Genomic DNA, 16,705 nt, shown 5'->3' with positions numbered 1-16,705 from the left:
CTCCCTAAAGTGAGACAAGCTAAATGACCAATATCTGCTTCTATTAATTGTTCAGAAAGCAACTTTTTAGGATTTAAAATTAATTCTTGGAAAATGGGTCAGTTGCAGAAAGCATGAAATATAATTTTTTAATTAAAACAAAAGATTCTCACTACAAGAAGGGTCATAAGGGGTCATAACGATGATCTGGTGAACTACAGGTCTGTCAGCTTGACCTCGGTGCCAGGAAAGTTATGGAGCAGATCATCTTGAGGGAGATCACATGGCATATGTGGAACAACCAGGAGATCAGACCCAGATGGCATGGGTTCATGAAAGTCAGGTCTTGCTTGATCAACCTCGTCTCCTTCTACGATCGAGTAACCTGCCTAGCAGATGAGTGAAAGGCTGTTGGTGTACTCTTCCTAGACTTCAGCAATGCCTTTGATACTGACTTTCACAGTATTCTCCTGGAGAAGCTGGCAGCCCGTGGCTTAGACACTCTTTGCTGGGTAAAGAACTGGCTGGATGGCCAGGCCCAGAGAGTGGTAGTAAAGGAAGCTAAATCCAGCCAGTGACCAGTCACTAGTGTTCCCCAGGAGTTGGAATTGCAACCTATCCTGTTTAATATATTTATCGAGGACCTGGATAAGAGGACTGAGAGTCAACAAGTTTGCAAATAACAACAAGTTGAGAGGAAATGTTGATTTGCCTGGGAGTAGGAAGATCCTTCAGAAAGGTCTCGACAGACTGGATGGCTGGGCTGAAGCCAATGGAATGAAGTTCAACAAGACCAAGTGCTGACTCCTACACTTTGACCACAACAACCACAGGTAACGTTACAGGCTTGGGGGAGAGTGGCTGGAAGTCTGTGTGGAAGAAATGGAGCTGGGGGTATTGGTCGACACTCAGCAGAACGTGAGCCAGCAGTATGCCCATGTGGCCAACAAGGCCAATGGCATCCTGGCATGTAATGGAAATAACACAGCCATTGGGAGCAGGGAGGTGATTATCCCCCTGTACTCAGCTCTGGTGAGGACACATTTCAAGTGCTGTGTTCAGTTTTGGGTCCCTCTGTACAAGAAAGACATAGTGACCCTGGTGCATGTCCAGAACAGGGCAACAAAGCTGTTGAGTGGGGGCATGATTTACTGGGGAAAAGGTAGTAGGTGGTAGTAGGTGGACGATTAGACTAGATGATCTTGAAGGTCTTTTCCAACCTTGGTAGTGCTATAACTCTATGATTCATGTTCTGAGACTCTTAAAGGAAAAAGTGATTATGAAAGCTATATATCCACGTTGGTTTTGTCTATTCATTTTTCTTACAATAACTGTTTTATATATTCTCTTGCAATGTCTGGCTGTGAAATTATAGTCAAAACAGCTGCTGCTGAAACCTACTATATCTTCTTAAGATACTTAATATCCTAGATGATACATAAACAGACTCATAAAACCTGCTGATTTAGGAACTTATATTGCTTACAGTGTCAATGTTTATTTAGTAGTTTGAAGCTGGATAGTAATGGAATTAAGTATAAGAATAAAAATATATCACAGAAAATACGCTGTGGAGTCACTCACCTGCCAGTGGAGGATTATATTCCAGATCAAACCAAGAGTCAGTTTATGATTGCCATCCACAATGTCTGAGCTCCCAATATTTACCAAATCAACCTATTAAAAAAATTGTTTAAACTGCATTAGATTAAGAGCAAGCATGAGAGGTTGGTATTATTTTCATACATTTGGTAATTAACTTTCTTCGGGGTGAGGGAGAGTTAGGAACAGGCTAGGATAAATCTTGCATTTTGTTTCTGCTGCTTATAAAATACCCAGCTTATATTTTATACATGGTGCAGATAATGTGCTGGCAAAAAGCAAGCAGTGATCTAGAACTCCAATTAATCCAGCTGTGAGAACAAAGAATTAAAAGTAATAGTTAATAATAATTTTAAAATCTTTTATAATAAGGTCCTAGAATCACAAATCACAAACCCAAAGGTTGACACAGGAAAGTTCCTGCATTATTCTCTGCAGCACCTTATGTATCACAGTTTGGTAAAAGCAATACATATATCTAGGATCTGCAAGAACCTACAAAAATTAACATACTATTCTACATATTTATATTAAAATAGAACTAATTTTGTCTTTCTAAAATTCTACAATGCAGAAGGCAGGGTAGGATTTATTTTAGAGTACAGAAAACCCATGACTGTGATGTACACATGTCTCTTTCCATACTTTGTTAAGCCATGTCTGTTTTTACAATTATATTATGCATTTCTAACTGCATAATGCATCAGTATTTGCCAGCCTGGAATATTCTCTTTTCCACTTGTGAAATGATTCCTTCACCCTCTCCCACTTTTTATGCTATTTAAAAAAGAATGCCAAATTCAGAATTGAGAGAGCAAGACAGTGCACTTTGGGGCAGAAACTAAGATTCTGAAATTTACTTCCTCACTGTTTCATAGATTTAGTTTTTCATGGTCAGAACTAATACATATATGGTAAAGTACCTTGCTTCCTCACAAATTGCAGTCTTCATATCTCTATTACACATCTGTGGCAATTTTAAGTTACATCTATATAATAACTAAAGGTTTTGCACATTGAGAACAAATGTTACCTTCAGTATATTTATGGATAGGTCATTTTTACTAAACATATACGAAGCAGGTATTTTGTCAAGAGCTTGAAAATTTTTCTGTAACAATTTATACTTTTTTCTTTCTCACTATAATAATGTATTAGTTGCTATTCATTCTGGTATATAGGGAACATTTCACAAGAGGAGTTTCATATCCAAAATGTCATTGGGGTCCATACAGCAAGAGATCCACTACAAAGTTTATTAGGGTACCAGCTACATGTTTTATAAGTCAAATCCTCTGCCTGTATTTGGAAATTGAATCATTGTCACAGAGACTACATCTGTTTAACTGAAACAGTTAAGAAGAACACTTTTCAATCTCCTTGAGTTTTGTCTGAGTTCACATTAGAACAATTCTCTGCCTGAATACTAGCAAAAATACCACAGGAAAAAAACCCCATCAAAATCTGTAAAACTGATTCACTGGAAGCAGCAGCATTTTTCAATCCAGATGAGTGCACAATCTCAGAGCAAGGATGGGAAACATCACTATTAGTTTCAGTCTTTAAATAGCCATAGAACTGTTGATTTTGCATTTCTGAAGTTCTATAGAAATCACTCTTGAGATTATTTTGAAGGTCGAAGAAGCTATTTCAAAAGCAGATCTTTTAGCTTCATAATGATCTGATCAAAAATATTTTACACAGCTTTCATGATCTTCATTTTATGATACAATGGCCACACAGAGTACACACTCTACTTTGTAAAGGATGCAGCCTGTTCTATGTTGTTCAATGAGTGTTTTATTTTCTTTCTACATTTGAAAGGGATTATCCTGGAAACTGAATGATAAGAACATTAATGGCTTTAGCTGATATTTATTAAATGTTTTTTAAAAACATTTACTGTGAAAATGTGAATGTATAAATGTGTTCAAAAAAAAGTTTTTGCATCTTGCGAAATGTATGGCTGATTTTTTTCAACAATGTCATATATTGCAGATTGTGAAGAATTAGCAGCTTTCCTCCTATTTATTTACATTAAATTTCATTTAAAAAATCATGTTAGAGGTCTTCATGACAGTCTTATAAGGTCACTTTCATTTATGCACAAATCTCTAGATGGATAAGCATTACCTTGGATTTATAAAATCAATGACTTTATTCAGCAGCTGAACTCAAGCATGTTTAGTGACCTACTGCAGCTATCAAGAAATCCAATATCATATGCAGCACAGAATGCATTATCACTGTTCCATCACATCTTACAGTCAAGTTTAAGTGAATGTTTGAATTTATTCTTGAGGAGGATGTACAGTGTAATTAGTTGGCCATTGAAAATGCCTGCTAAAGTTATGGGCACATTAGAATGCTTGCACAACAAAGATTTTACTAGAATATTTACTCTAAAAAGATGCACAAGATTCTGGCCTGAATAGTTGTTTTTGACAACATGGAAAGCAATTTTTATGTGGATGATTTCCTTAATGTTATGAATCCTAAGGAACACATATCAGTGTAAATTTAGAAAAAATATTGCTTTAAAACAAAAAAACAAACAAAAAAAAAAACCCTCATTTTTTTGGACTTCTTGATTTTTGGAGATTTGTGAGTGTTTGTTTTTTTAGGTAGTGCCTCATAACCAGCTAAGGATGTCTTATTGTAATTAACTTTTAAAAACATATATTAAACACCACGCATAACTATAAAATCGTACATGTTGATCAGTCTTCAAATAGCATTCATTATGGATGTATTATTCAAACATTTGCTGGCAGTGGATTTTACTCTTTGAAATACATTCCACACTGGAGCTGAACTCTAAGCGTCCAAGTCACATTAACAAAACTGCCTTGATTCCAGAAATTTTATTCTGTAGTTCAGCATGCATTCTGTAGGACGTTTTGACCCTGCCCATCTGATTACTTACATTATTTCTCTGCAAAATCTGCAGTGCTTTGTTGACATTGTTCAGAGCATGAACTTTTGTGGAGCCCTTTTCTTTTGCCTATAAAGGAAATAAAATAAAATTGACTGTCCAGAATCAGAAAATGGAATACACTGTATATATAATACAAATTTTGTATTACACCCAGTGTTTCATATTTCATAAGTTTATGACAATATTAGTGAGGGTATTACAATACATTGTGCATATGCACCTTCCTCATATGAAACAGAGGCAATTTTAAAACAAACTGAATCCATGGTTGGAAGCTAATTTAGTATCTTGACATTTCCAGTGAATGAATCACTGAAATGTATATAAAAATAGATACTTTCAGATTGTTTATATTCTGATTACTTTCTGCTCCATAGCACAATTCAGGAACATTACTATATCAAACAAAGAGATACGTATCAGAGTGTTTGATATTTATTTACAAATATAGCCTCTCTGGACTTACCTCTCAGACAGTTTCAACACTCTTTTGTGAGAAAGATTGAAAGGAAGATTCCAAACTCACAAAGCGCAATCAGCAACTCAAGAGACAGTAGCCAAAACTAGGTTTGATGTGCTGCTTTAGAATTTACAGGTTGCAAGCTAGTCTGACTTTTTAGATGTGTATTACTTCAATATATGAACTATGAATATGACATTTATTAGCAAAATATTCTAATTATATACATTAAATAATATTATGTTTAGTTAAAATGTCTACTGATGCATAATTGCTGAATTACAGCTAAAAACCCAAATACCTAAATGAATCAAATCTCATAGAATGAATGGCCAGGGTCAGAAAGGACTTCAAGGATCATGAATCTCCAACCCCCCTACCACAGACAGGGCCACCAACCTCCCCATTCAATATTAGTCCAGGCTGCCCAGGGCCCAATCCAACTTGGCCTTTAACACCTCCAGGGACATCGACAGCCTCTCTGGGCAGCCTGTTCCAGCACCTCACCACTCTCTCTGTAAAGAACTTCCCCCTGACATCCAACCTACATCTTTCCTTCCTCAACTTAAAACCATTTCCTTCAACTTAAAACCATTTCAAATCTCATCCTTGTTTCTCTTTACCGATATATGCATACAAGCAAATTTGAGTGTTTTCATGTTACATATAACCCTATCAAAGATTTTCTGTCAAATATAGGGCTCAGTTGTAGTATTTCCTCAGTTTCAAATTAAAATTCAAGATACTGCTTCCATAGGGCCTCATTAGTGGGAGAAATTAACAGATAACGTATTGCAACTGTTGTAAGATCATGTCTTCAATATTGAGCAGTAACATTACTATACATACAATTTTTTGGCCTGTAAGGCATTCCAGGAGCTCCAGAAGTTTTCGTCCATCTCGAAAATCATTAAAAAGATCTTCAATGCAACGTCTTCCACACTGAAATGTAACAAAGGCTTCTGTTGTTACAAAATCAGAGCAAGAATCAGCATTGCTAAATTATGGCACCCAACTCTGAAAGCTGAAAAAGCCACCATCATGAAAATCTGCGTATTCTATTTGTGTAAAAATACTGTGCAAATTTAAATAAACATTAAATACAAGAAATATGGTGCAATATAAAGGAGAAAAGTATCTTACAACTGAACTTGTAGGATTTTCTCACATACCTGCACTTTGTAACAGGGCGCTGAGTAAGAGAAAGTGGTGCCACTAATTTTAAGTACTTATGGCAAGGAATGCATCCTTCATTCCCTCTTAAACTATTGACATCATAGGTTTAATATAAGCCACTGTCATGTTCATTCAGCCAGGACAACAAACCACATTTTGGGGTGCATTGCACAGCCTGTCCAGCTGGTCAAGAGAGGTAATTCTCCCATTATATTTAGTATTGGTGTGTCCTTAACCTGTGCAGCTCTGGTCTTTGCCATGTGAAAAAAGATATTAAGGTCCTTGAAAATGCTCAGAGGACATCAAAGCTTATAACAAGGCTGAAGATATGTCCCATGAGGGAAAGCTGAGGGCACTGGGCTGTCCAGTCTGGAGAATAGGAGGCCAAGAGGTAACCTCAACTCCTCTCTACATCTCCCTGAAGAGGGGAAGCAGAGGGAGGTGCTGGGCTATGTTCCTGCCAGTGACAGGACAGGAATGGCACAAAGCTGTGCCAGGTGAGGGTAAGATACGCATGAAGGAAATTTATTTACTCTGAGGATGGTGAAATACTGGAACAGGTTCCCCAGTGCAGTGGTTGAAGCCCCACTCTTGTCAGTATTCAAGTTGGATTATGTGCTCAGTAATATGCTTTAACTTTTGGTTAGCCTTCAGGTGGTCAGGTATTTGGACTCTATGATCTCTGAAGATCTCATCCAGTTGAACTATTTTATTTTGTTCTGTTTTGTTCTATCTGTGAGAAAGTGTTGCAGAACCAACCATTTGCATACACCATTACTCAAACAATTAAGCCAGAACTAAATATTAATGAAGCCTGAATAGAAACTTGCCAATTAAGGTTCACTTTAGGAGAAAAAATAAGAAAAATAATTTGCGAAAAGCCAGAAAGATATAACAAGCTGAAATGTCTAACGGTCTCTTTTTCAAGTGCTAGAAAAGAACTTGGAATTACACAAAGAAAGCAAGTCATAGGCTTATTCTAATGAGGGTGTGACAGAGGTCTATGTTGATAGGACATACTTGGAATTATACTGACTCAGGGCCTCATTACTGTAAGTGACTAAAAGATAATTTGCATTTCTACATATCAGCAGCGAAAGAAAAAGGGACAATGTGACAATGGCAAAAGATTATTTACTCTTCCTATTGTTAGGTTAAGTTTCTGGGCTGACATTTGGACTAATGCATTAGGTCTTAACAATGCAGTACTATACATTTGTATAGCTTAGTCACTTTGTAACTTTTATGCGCACCTACGTCTTTTGAAAAAAAAAATTATTTGCATGAGCTCTGTTAACAACAGCAATAAAAAACAGTGATTATTTTGTAGAGTGTCTAGTAGTCTCACCTGTCCCTGTTATTTCTAATTTGTCAAGTTTCACAGATGCTTTGATTCATTTGAGAAAAAAAACTGTAATTTAATTTGCTAGAATTGACACCATGGTGACCATGCTACACTGTGTATCTTCTTTTACTACAAAGCAGTGTAGAATTGGGAATCCATATTAGATGGAAAACATTTGCTTTTCTGTTAGCAGAAAAGTTTTGGAATGCACAATACTAGCTGGGAATTAAGTAAGAAATGTATTATTCTTTTTCTCAAAATGTCCGTTTCTTCAGAAAGTTTCTAAAACAGATAATGGAATTACGACAGTTTCCATTGCTAGATTCATTTTTTCCCCTCAATCAATCAGTATTTACATGTACAGCACAAAGTATAGTGCCATTGACTACTCTGGCATGACTCCCTCTTTCTCTCACTGCTGCTGTTTTTCTGAAGTAGTACTTCTTTCAGTCCTTTTTTTGGTAATATCTTGTTTCTTCTTCATGGAATGAACAAATCCAAAACATCAAATATTTTCTACAGCAATGGGGATCCTTGCTCTTTAGCCAGCTTTCACAACCTGCACTATCCTTTCTAATAGATACTTTCTACTTGATACACACACTGCCATTTCATTACTGTAAACATTTGAAAACTAGTACTGAATAAATTCACATCTGCTTTTTAAGCCCTGCCCAATCGCGTGAAATATGAGTTTTAACTAATAAGACTGAGTGCTTACTATGATAAATAGCTTTACTAAAATGTTTCCAATGATACAAACACCACATGCCTAGTCAATTCACGCACAGTATTCCTGAAGTTGCATGTTACTTATTCATTACAGCACAAATTTGAAATGCAGGCATTTGACTAAGTGGAATAGATGTTACTTTGTTCTCTAATTTAAAAAAATAATAATTGAAGTTATTTTTGCAGAGGGAAAGAACAAAACCTATACGTTTTTAAGAGAACATTTCAGCATTCTTTAGAAAGTTCAAGTGATCAACAGACACTTCTGTAAAACCCTGGAAGAATCATGCCCATAATGTTACTGAATCATTATGATAATATGAGCATGACATTTTGGTAACAATATGATTATATCAACACCATGAGGAAAAACAGAATTGGCCTTCATAACTACCTCTCTGTCTTCCATTTCAAAGTATTCACACAGCTTTGGTCGAAATCCATCCAGGACAGGTGAAAATTCTACTTGACAAAATAATGTGGGATATTTTTTTCCATTAAGAAGGGAAATAAAGACACCGCATGGTAGCAGCTGCAGCAAGACATTTTAATTACAAATATATCACAAATAAACCTTAAAACAAAAGTTACCATTGATTTTTGAGGGTCTCAGAAGTATACTTTCTATTAATCAGCAACTAAAAATACCTTAAGACACTCTAGGCTGCTGTCACACATCTCATCCTTACCCTTAAGAAGGCTGTGATTTTTCTGGCAATAGGGTAATTAAATCTTTGTGCTCAATAGATTGAATGTCTTCAGTGGATTGATACTGCAGTAAGTCTTCAGAAACAAAGGGCTCACAGAAGCATCAAATAAATGCATTGTATTTTCAAGGTCATCGAAAAGTGTGTTTTAACTTGTATGTAGCTTCACAAACAACTAAAAAACAATCACAGCTAAGCCTAGGCCTGTATTATAAATTTTTTATAATAGCCTTGCTTAAAACCTTTTTTTTTTTTTTTTTTTAAAGTCATGAACTATAACTGTTGCTCTTTATCTGCAGAAGAATTTAAATGTTTACAAGAATCTCCTGTACAGTTTACATGCATGATGACTTGCATTACAAACATATACACAACTGCTGTAGGCTGAAATGCTGAATCATACTTAGACTTTCCCCTTATAACACTGATGATGGAACAGGTGAGGGAAAAGAGAGAGGGTATGGAGAGGATGGAGGAAGGACTGCGAAGGAAGGACTGTGAATGAGGCACAGCAGCCTGATTGGCTGCAATTGGAAACCAGAGATAATTGTATGGTTTAACTCCATATATGAACTACAACATTAGTTGTATAGATTAGCAAAGTAATTTGAATCTCTCTCTTCCTTACTTGCTTACTTATTTTAGGGAGTCTGACAATTAATGGAGATACCTTGGGGTTTGGAGGAAGAAATGAGAAGGACAGTGGGAAACAAAGAAAGAGGGAATAATTGTTAAACCGGTTTTTTTTTGTGTATTTTTTTTTTTTTTTAATGAAAGAAACAGTGAAGTCTTTACAAAAGTAAAACTAACAAAAAAAAAAAAAGAATTTATTGGAATATTTATGAGTAGAAAGACTCTAGGGATTTAAATACACAGCGGTGTTTTACGTATTATTTAACCTACTATCTTCGTGTTGAATAAAGGTCACAATAGACAATTCTCTTGGTTTAGCTGATATGGCCGGTTGGCAGAAACTGCTGATCTTTACATAACCTAAGGAGACCTGTATGAAATCTAGGGATTTATTCTAAAAAGAAAATCACAAAAGAATGTGATGCAGAAGGGAAGATTCCTGTTTTATTATTATATATATTTATAATATATAAATATATATATTTATTATATATAGATGAAATTAAAGTCCCAACTTTAATGAAGACAGAAGAGAGCTCTGATTAGAATTCTGAACATACATATACTGTATCACATGGAGAAAAGAATCTCTCTGTTACCCTGGCAAACTGCACTAACCTCAATCTTACAATTACTGCGTAACGTACAATTAACAGCTCAGAAAAACAGGGCCACTTGCAGTAGTCTCTTCCACCACATATTATAGGAGAATGTGTACTTAAGAGTACTCCATGCGTTAATTCAGCCACATGTACACAGTCTATAATGCTCTCAGTATTCATTAGACTGAAATAACACTGAAAATGTACCAGTTATTTTCCAAACTCAGTCAGCAACTGAATCAATCCCATGACAAAAAGCACTACTGAAAAAGACAAAAGCAGACAGAAAAGAGAGAAAAGAGAAAATTGAGAAACAGACTGCAAGCAAGGGTCAATAGATAAATGTTGAATATTGAAAATTTTTGATTATGAATATATTTAAAAATCATAAAACGTCAAATTCTATCCTATTCACTTCACTACTGTCTAATTTTTGTGACAATTTGTGCTCTTCTTTCCAAAGACTCTGCATCAGATCTTTTTCTCCTCATGTAAATCGAATAAATAGTCAAAAAAAGATTTAATCATGTTATTTCTCATATGCATTATGGAAAAAGTTAATATTAAAGTAATTATTGCATGAAAAGATGGTATTCTGTGAAAAGCTCTCTGTTCAGTGCTATGTGCCAACTAGTAATTATGAAAGTGACACAGAAAGGAATACAAAATAATTGAAAGATAACTTGTGTGGTCAAGGTACAAAGACATCTGTTGATGAACACTGCCTTTTCTGTTACATATTGTTCAAAAAAATTCAAAAACTGTTAAAAAGCTTTAAAAATTCTGTGTTTTGTGTAAAACTATTGGCAAAAATTACTTCTTAGAATAAGTTTGCATAAATAAATTAGCATAGACAAATTCTATACAACTAAACTAAAGGGAAATAATGGGAAACAGGAAGGGAGAGGGGACAAGAAGGAAGGAAGAAGGAAGGAAAGGAGAAAGAAGAAGAAAGGAAGAGGATTATGAACAAGTCATAACTTGAATTTTCTCCCACTGGCTATCAGGATAGGAATGTACTTCTTCTTCCTGAATCTCAAACTGTCAACATTTTAAGGAATGAGTTCATACTGATAACTCCAGCAAAATACATGACAACAGAAGATCACAAGATAGCTATTATTTAAGATTCTTTAAAATGAATGCATTTTTTATTATTATAAAATTTCAATATAATGTTCAACTTATTTTTCAGAAACATTACAGAGGGTAAAACTTGGTTGAGGAAGAGATCTTGGAATTCCTATTTTCATATTTAGATTGCACTTCTTGTATGAGGGTAGGCTAGATTCTAAGAGGATTATTACAGCAATACAAGTTGGAAGCTATTTTTTAGGCATTTCACAGTATTACTGGCTTATTATTATCAGTTCATCTGGGAAATTTAGCAACAGAAAGTATCAACAGATAAGAGACAGTCTGAATAAATTAAAGGAGAATTTGACATTGTAAAGACAGAGAATTCAAGGTTAGGCATGACAACAGACAAAAGATTTAAGATTATATTAGGCTTTAATAGGAAATATCATGTCAGAATAAAGCTAATGAATGCAAAAGTCCTTCAGACTCCAAGGAGAGTGAAATAACTGAGACCTTAGCTTAGGACAAGGCCTGTACCTCCAGGACGGGCACGAAAACCAGGCTGCTGTGTCCAGAAGGGCACCAGTGCCCTGATGTGCCGAGCTGTGGGAAAAGACTGAGAGGTGCCTTATAGTTCGGCCATGACCTCAGGGTGCTGAATACTAAAAACAAAACAAAGACAACATGCTGCCCAGGAAGACGTGACATAGGCCACAGGGCTTAGAGTAACATTTTCAACTTATTTTCTCTTCAGTTTGTAAACACGTAAATTCTGTTGAAGGATGTTGGGAAGAAAGAAATTAAAGTTCGATTGGCTTACAGATGTTACTCTTAGAAAGACTTTTTAAGAATCAGTCTTTTCTTGCAGTCAATATGTTTGATGCCTCACTCTGTGAAACAATAAAGGAAAGCTATTGAGTTAATCTCAACAGGTCTTTTGAGTCATTTTTAATAAAAAAAGGATTATGAATACTTGCTCTTGCTCTGATAAATATATTAAAGGTTGAATTTCTTTCCCAGACACATTCATTTATGGTTCATTCAGTTTGCTGGGAAGTTCCATGAAACTGACTGACATTTCCTTTCACTGATGCTGGATTACTATTAAAGCATCAAAAGATATTGTTCCTGTCTTCCAAAGGGAAGAACAATGCACCACGCACAGTTTAATTAGGCCACAGCTTTACAGGCTCTTGGGAAACCAAGCTGAGCAATTGCTCAGCCAGCGTAAGCTATCATTCCTCCCTTCATCCTTCTCCTGATAAAAAAGAGAGGCTTTTCCTTCTTCCGCAGCTGAAACTCTACACCAGCCATTTCTGAGTCATACATTGCAAACTTTACCTTTACACAGGGATCGAGGGGAAGGTGTAATTAATTATCTGAAGGAAATTCATAGTTGGGAGAAAAGATGCATGCTCCCAGAGCAGAAGCCAGTTTCATCCGCAAATTCTAACACTTGGGTGTTGCCACCTCGCTCTCCTGGTACTTCAGTTCTCCAAGTTATTTCCCCCTCAACACAGTCACTGCACTTTTGTTGTGTTATTGCAGAGAAGGGTACTCACACATCCTTAAGTTTCTGAAGAACACCCTGTTATTTCAGTTTTAAGATACATCACAAAACCTCACTATGCATATTCAAAACAGGAAACACAGACATAAAGATAGACACGTTAATATAGCTAATCACTGGTTTTCTTAGCATGTCAAAATTTGTTTCTCTACATTAACTGCAAATTAAGGAAGCAGCAAATAAATTTATCATAGTAATCAAAACCTTGTCTGCTTTTTGAGACAGACAGCACTCACTCTGAAATTCTGCACAACCCCAAGGTATACTGCTTACTGAAAAAGGACAGAGAAGTGTGGGAAGTTCTGATGTCAGAGAAGCAGAAGAGCTCAACAGGTGAAGAGCAGCCTCACCAAAGCCTCCAGTTATTGCTCAGGCTATGCAGATAATCTATGTTACCTCCTCAGTACAGTTTATCACACTCTTCTGAAGTCAATATGAGACCTTCAGAGGCACAACATGTAAAACTGCTTTTTTTGTCTTCTATTTTACCTTTCCATCATTGAATTCTATAAAAATTCAATTATCTATTCTATAAAATTAATTGTGATAATTTAAATACCATAAGTTTCATCATATGTAACAGAACTTTCTAAAGTTATGTTTCAATGCTCACCATCCCTGGGAATGCTTAAATTCATGAAACTGAATTATTTTCTCTGTTCTGGAAGCAAAGGGAACTCTGTATTTATTAATTAGACACATGACATTTTAAAAGTCAAACTTTTATTCTATTTTCAAATGAAGTTTCCTTATGAGGTTTGTTCAGCACAACTTATATTCACTTTAATTAGCCATTCTATCTTATCTATTAATACAATTTGAAAATGAGATTTTGAAATGAATCACATCACTAACCAGATTATTTTTTCCTGATCTAGAGTATTGCATTTTTCATAAGAAAGAAATTAGATTAAGAACAGATATTAATTGTAATGGCATAATAATATTAAAAAACACTGAAGTTCTGCTTTGAACAACATAATAAAATCTACTTATATGGTCTCTAATTAGAGCAGGAAAAATGTCCTATAATGACATCACCAGCAGTTTTTAATAGGGCTACAATACATAATCTTCCAGAAAGGTATATAATCCATAATGTCAACTGCTAAAATTGAAAGAACTAATTTCAGTGATTTTAATACTATTTTTCAAAAATGTTAACTATCCCCATAGAAGAAATCATTAAATACATTGACATTGCTCATTACGTGCAGACTGTGAGCAAACAAATCAAAGCATAAGCAATGTTTTCAGCACAGTTTGGTGGGCCAGTTCTAAGCTGACTTAGATAGTCTTATCAACTCTAAGTGTCATACCTGAGTGCGACAGGTTATAAATCTTCACATACCTGTTAATTCTGAAATAAACAAAAGCTCTTTTTTTTCATATATGATGTATACACATGATCACACAATCACAGAATATCCTGAGTTGTAAAGAACCACAAGGATCATTGAACAGAGCTCCAGGCTCCACACAGGACCACCCAAACCCTATGTCTGAGAGTGGTGACCAAATGCTTCCAGAACTCCAGCACTGGTGGCCGTGCCCACAGCCCTGTGCATCCCGTTCCATGCCGACTGCCCTGTGGTGCAGACCCTTTCCATGATCCCCAGCTGCCCCTCCCCTAACACAGCTCCATGCTGTTCCCTCAGGCCCCGTCGCTGTCACACAGAGCAGAGCTCAGCACTGCTCCTCTGATCCCCTTGGCATGGCTATAGCTGCCATGAAGGCCTCCTCTTCTCTGCGCTAAGCAAAGCCAGGGACTTTGGCCATCTCTATAGCTCTCCTTAGGATGCTAAGACTTTCATGTCCTTCTTATGTTGTGGCATCCCAGCATGCACACAGTGCTCGAAGTGAGGCTGCAGCAGACAGAGCAGAGTGGGACAACCCTTTCCCTGACCCAGTGGCAGTGCTAAGCCTGATGAAGCCCAGGGCCATTCTGGCTGCCAGGGCACACTGCTGACTCAGTTTCAACTTGACACCAACCGGAACCCCCAGATCCCTTCTCATGGAGCTGCTCTTCAGCTCTTCATCCTCTAGTCTGTAACAGAACCAGGGCTGCCCCATCCCAGGTGCAGAATCCACCATTTGTTCTTCCTCATACAGATGGTAACCACTACCAAATTTGTCAAGATCCTGTTGCAAGGCCTCTCTATCCTCAAGGAGTCAATGCTCCTTTCAATTTAGCATCATCTGTGAATTTACTTAATATAACTTCCAGATCTTTATTGGAATCATTGATGAAAACATTAAAGAGAACCAGTTCAAAAACAGAGCCCTGCAGAAACCCACTAGTGGCAACTAGGGCAACTCTTCAGCCATAGCCTTCCCTTTCTCAACACAGACATGTTTTGGTCATCACAGAACATTCTTAGGGTCACACCACTGTAGCTTTATGATGTCCTAAGCCAACTTCCTTGCCAACTGCTTTAAATACGAGTACCTCGACTCATAGGAGCGGAACAGCAGTTGCCAACAGACTTGTGTCTTCATGGTCTTCTGGCACAAGCAGCAATTTAGACAGAGCTCTCTCTCACATCTTTGCGGAGGAGGATAGCTCCTTCTCCACCAAACAAACTTAGGCTTCGAGGGAGCAACAGCAAACCCAAGCCAATGGATGTTGATCCACCTGAAGGCAACATCAAACCAAAAAGAGATGGATCCCTCTCAATCACGGCAGGACAAATGCTATAGCATCATGCTTGCCCAGAGATGTCATCACATCCATTGACAGCATACTAGAGGCTCTTGATTTCCATCTTGGCATTGAAATCGTACCATCCAGCAGAGAGCCCCAGCATCAGCTGCTGCCATCTCTTCCTTCTCTGTTCCCAATCCCCATCCTTCTCCAAGGCCTGCCTGTCCCTTAATACCTGAAAAAACTAAGATTACTGCTCTTGTGCAAGAATCAATGTATTAGTTTCATGAAAGGTTACTGTCACATTTCCAGTGTCATTTCAACCAAGATGCAAATCAGTTGGGGGAAAAAAAAAAAAAAGACAAAAGCAGTTCAGAGATTATGGGAACAAATATTTGACCCTTCTTCCACTCCTTACTTGATCCACAAAACCTAAACTGACCATCCAGATCATTCACACTCCTATTATTTAGGAATTTGATGCATTCTGAAATAGATTTTCAGTTCTGTTATTAACAGGAAGCTGACTTAGTAGCATAAACATTAAAAAAACAATTATCTTTCAAGCTTTCCATCAGTCAGAACAACAACAACGAAAAAGGCGAGGGGACTGTCAAAGCTTAAATTAATGGAACAAAGGCTAACTGGTTTTAACAAACACATTAAGCTCATGCACACTAAGTATGATACCACCTACGATAATTCATTCAGTATTTATTGTAGTAAGTTTCTATTTGGTAAGCAGTGAATGCATAATGTTGACTTCTACTGCTATTCTTCAAAACAATACAAAGCTTACAGTGATATTCAAAATAAATCTGGGAGCTATATTTTTCATCAGATTAATTTAGCCAGCTAATGTTACTGAAGCATTTATTATTTTCCTGTACATTGCTGTTCAAGGTCATTGAAGATTGGATGAGTAACAATGGATGAAAAGAAATCTTCTGAAAGCAGGTATGAACATACACTCAGCATGTTCCTACAAGATTTGAAGAATGAGTTACAAGTTCAGAGTCAAGGATAGGAGCTTGCCTTTCAAAAGTGCAGCTAGCTTCACGAAATCTAGTAATTTGCCTGCAATGAGCTTCCTTTTGCAAGTATGCATGGAATTATTCTTTCCGCTAGTAACTAATTTTAGTGAAAATATTATGGCAGGAATAACTTTCTTTAAAAAATGGAATGTTAATTATGTTTACATGTTCAAAAGCACTTCTATTTTCTTTTTTTTTTTTTT

At 36.5% G+C, this 16,705-nt stretch overlaps 1 protein-coding gene across 16 annotated transcripts in view; it reads right to left on the bottom strand.

Annotated features, from left to right (window-relative positions):
- The window catches only part of DMD (dystrophin), a 1,043,969-nt gene that overhangs the window by 775,828 nt on the left and 251,436 nt on the right, over nt 1-16,705 (bottom strand). For all 16 annotated transcript variants that reach the window (XM_048931232.1, XM_048931479.1, XM_048931663.1 and 13 more), the window contains exons 3-5: nt 5,829-5,921; nt 4,508-4,585; nt 1,564-1,656 (exon numbers count right to left, since the gene is read on the bottom strand). In XM_048931232.1, coding sequence (XP_048787189.1) covers nt 1,564-1,656; nt 4,508-4,585; nt 5,829-5,921 — 264 coding nt within the window. The remainder of the gene's footprint in view (nt 1-1,563; nt 1,657-4,507; nt 4,586-5,828; nt 5,922-16,705) is intronic.

This window comes from Lagopus muta, chromosome 1 (genome assembly GCF_023343835.1).
Source record: "Lagopus muta isolate bLagMut1 chromosome 1, bLagMut1 primary, whole genome shotgun sequence".
In the NCBI taxonomy this organism is placed as follows: domain Eukaryota; kingdom Metazoa; phylum Chordata; class Aves; order Galliformes; family Phasianidae; genus Lagopus; species Lagopus muta.
This window is presented reverse-complemented; position numbering and strand designations above follow the sequence as displayed.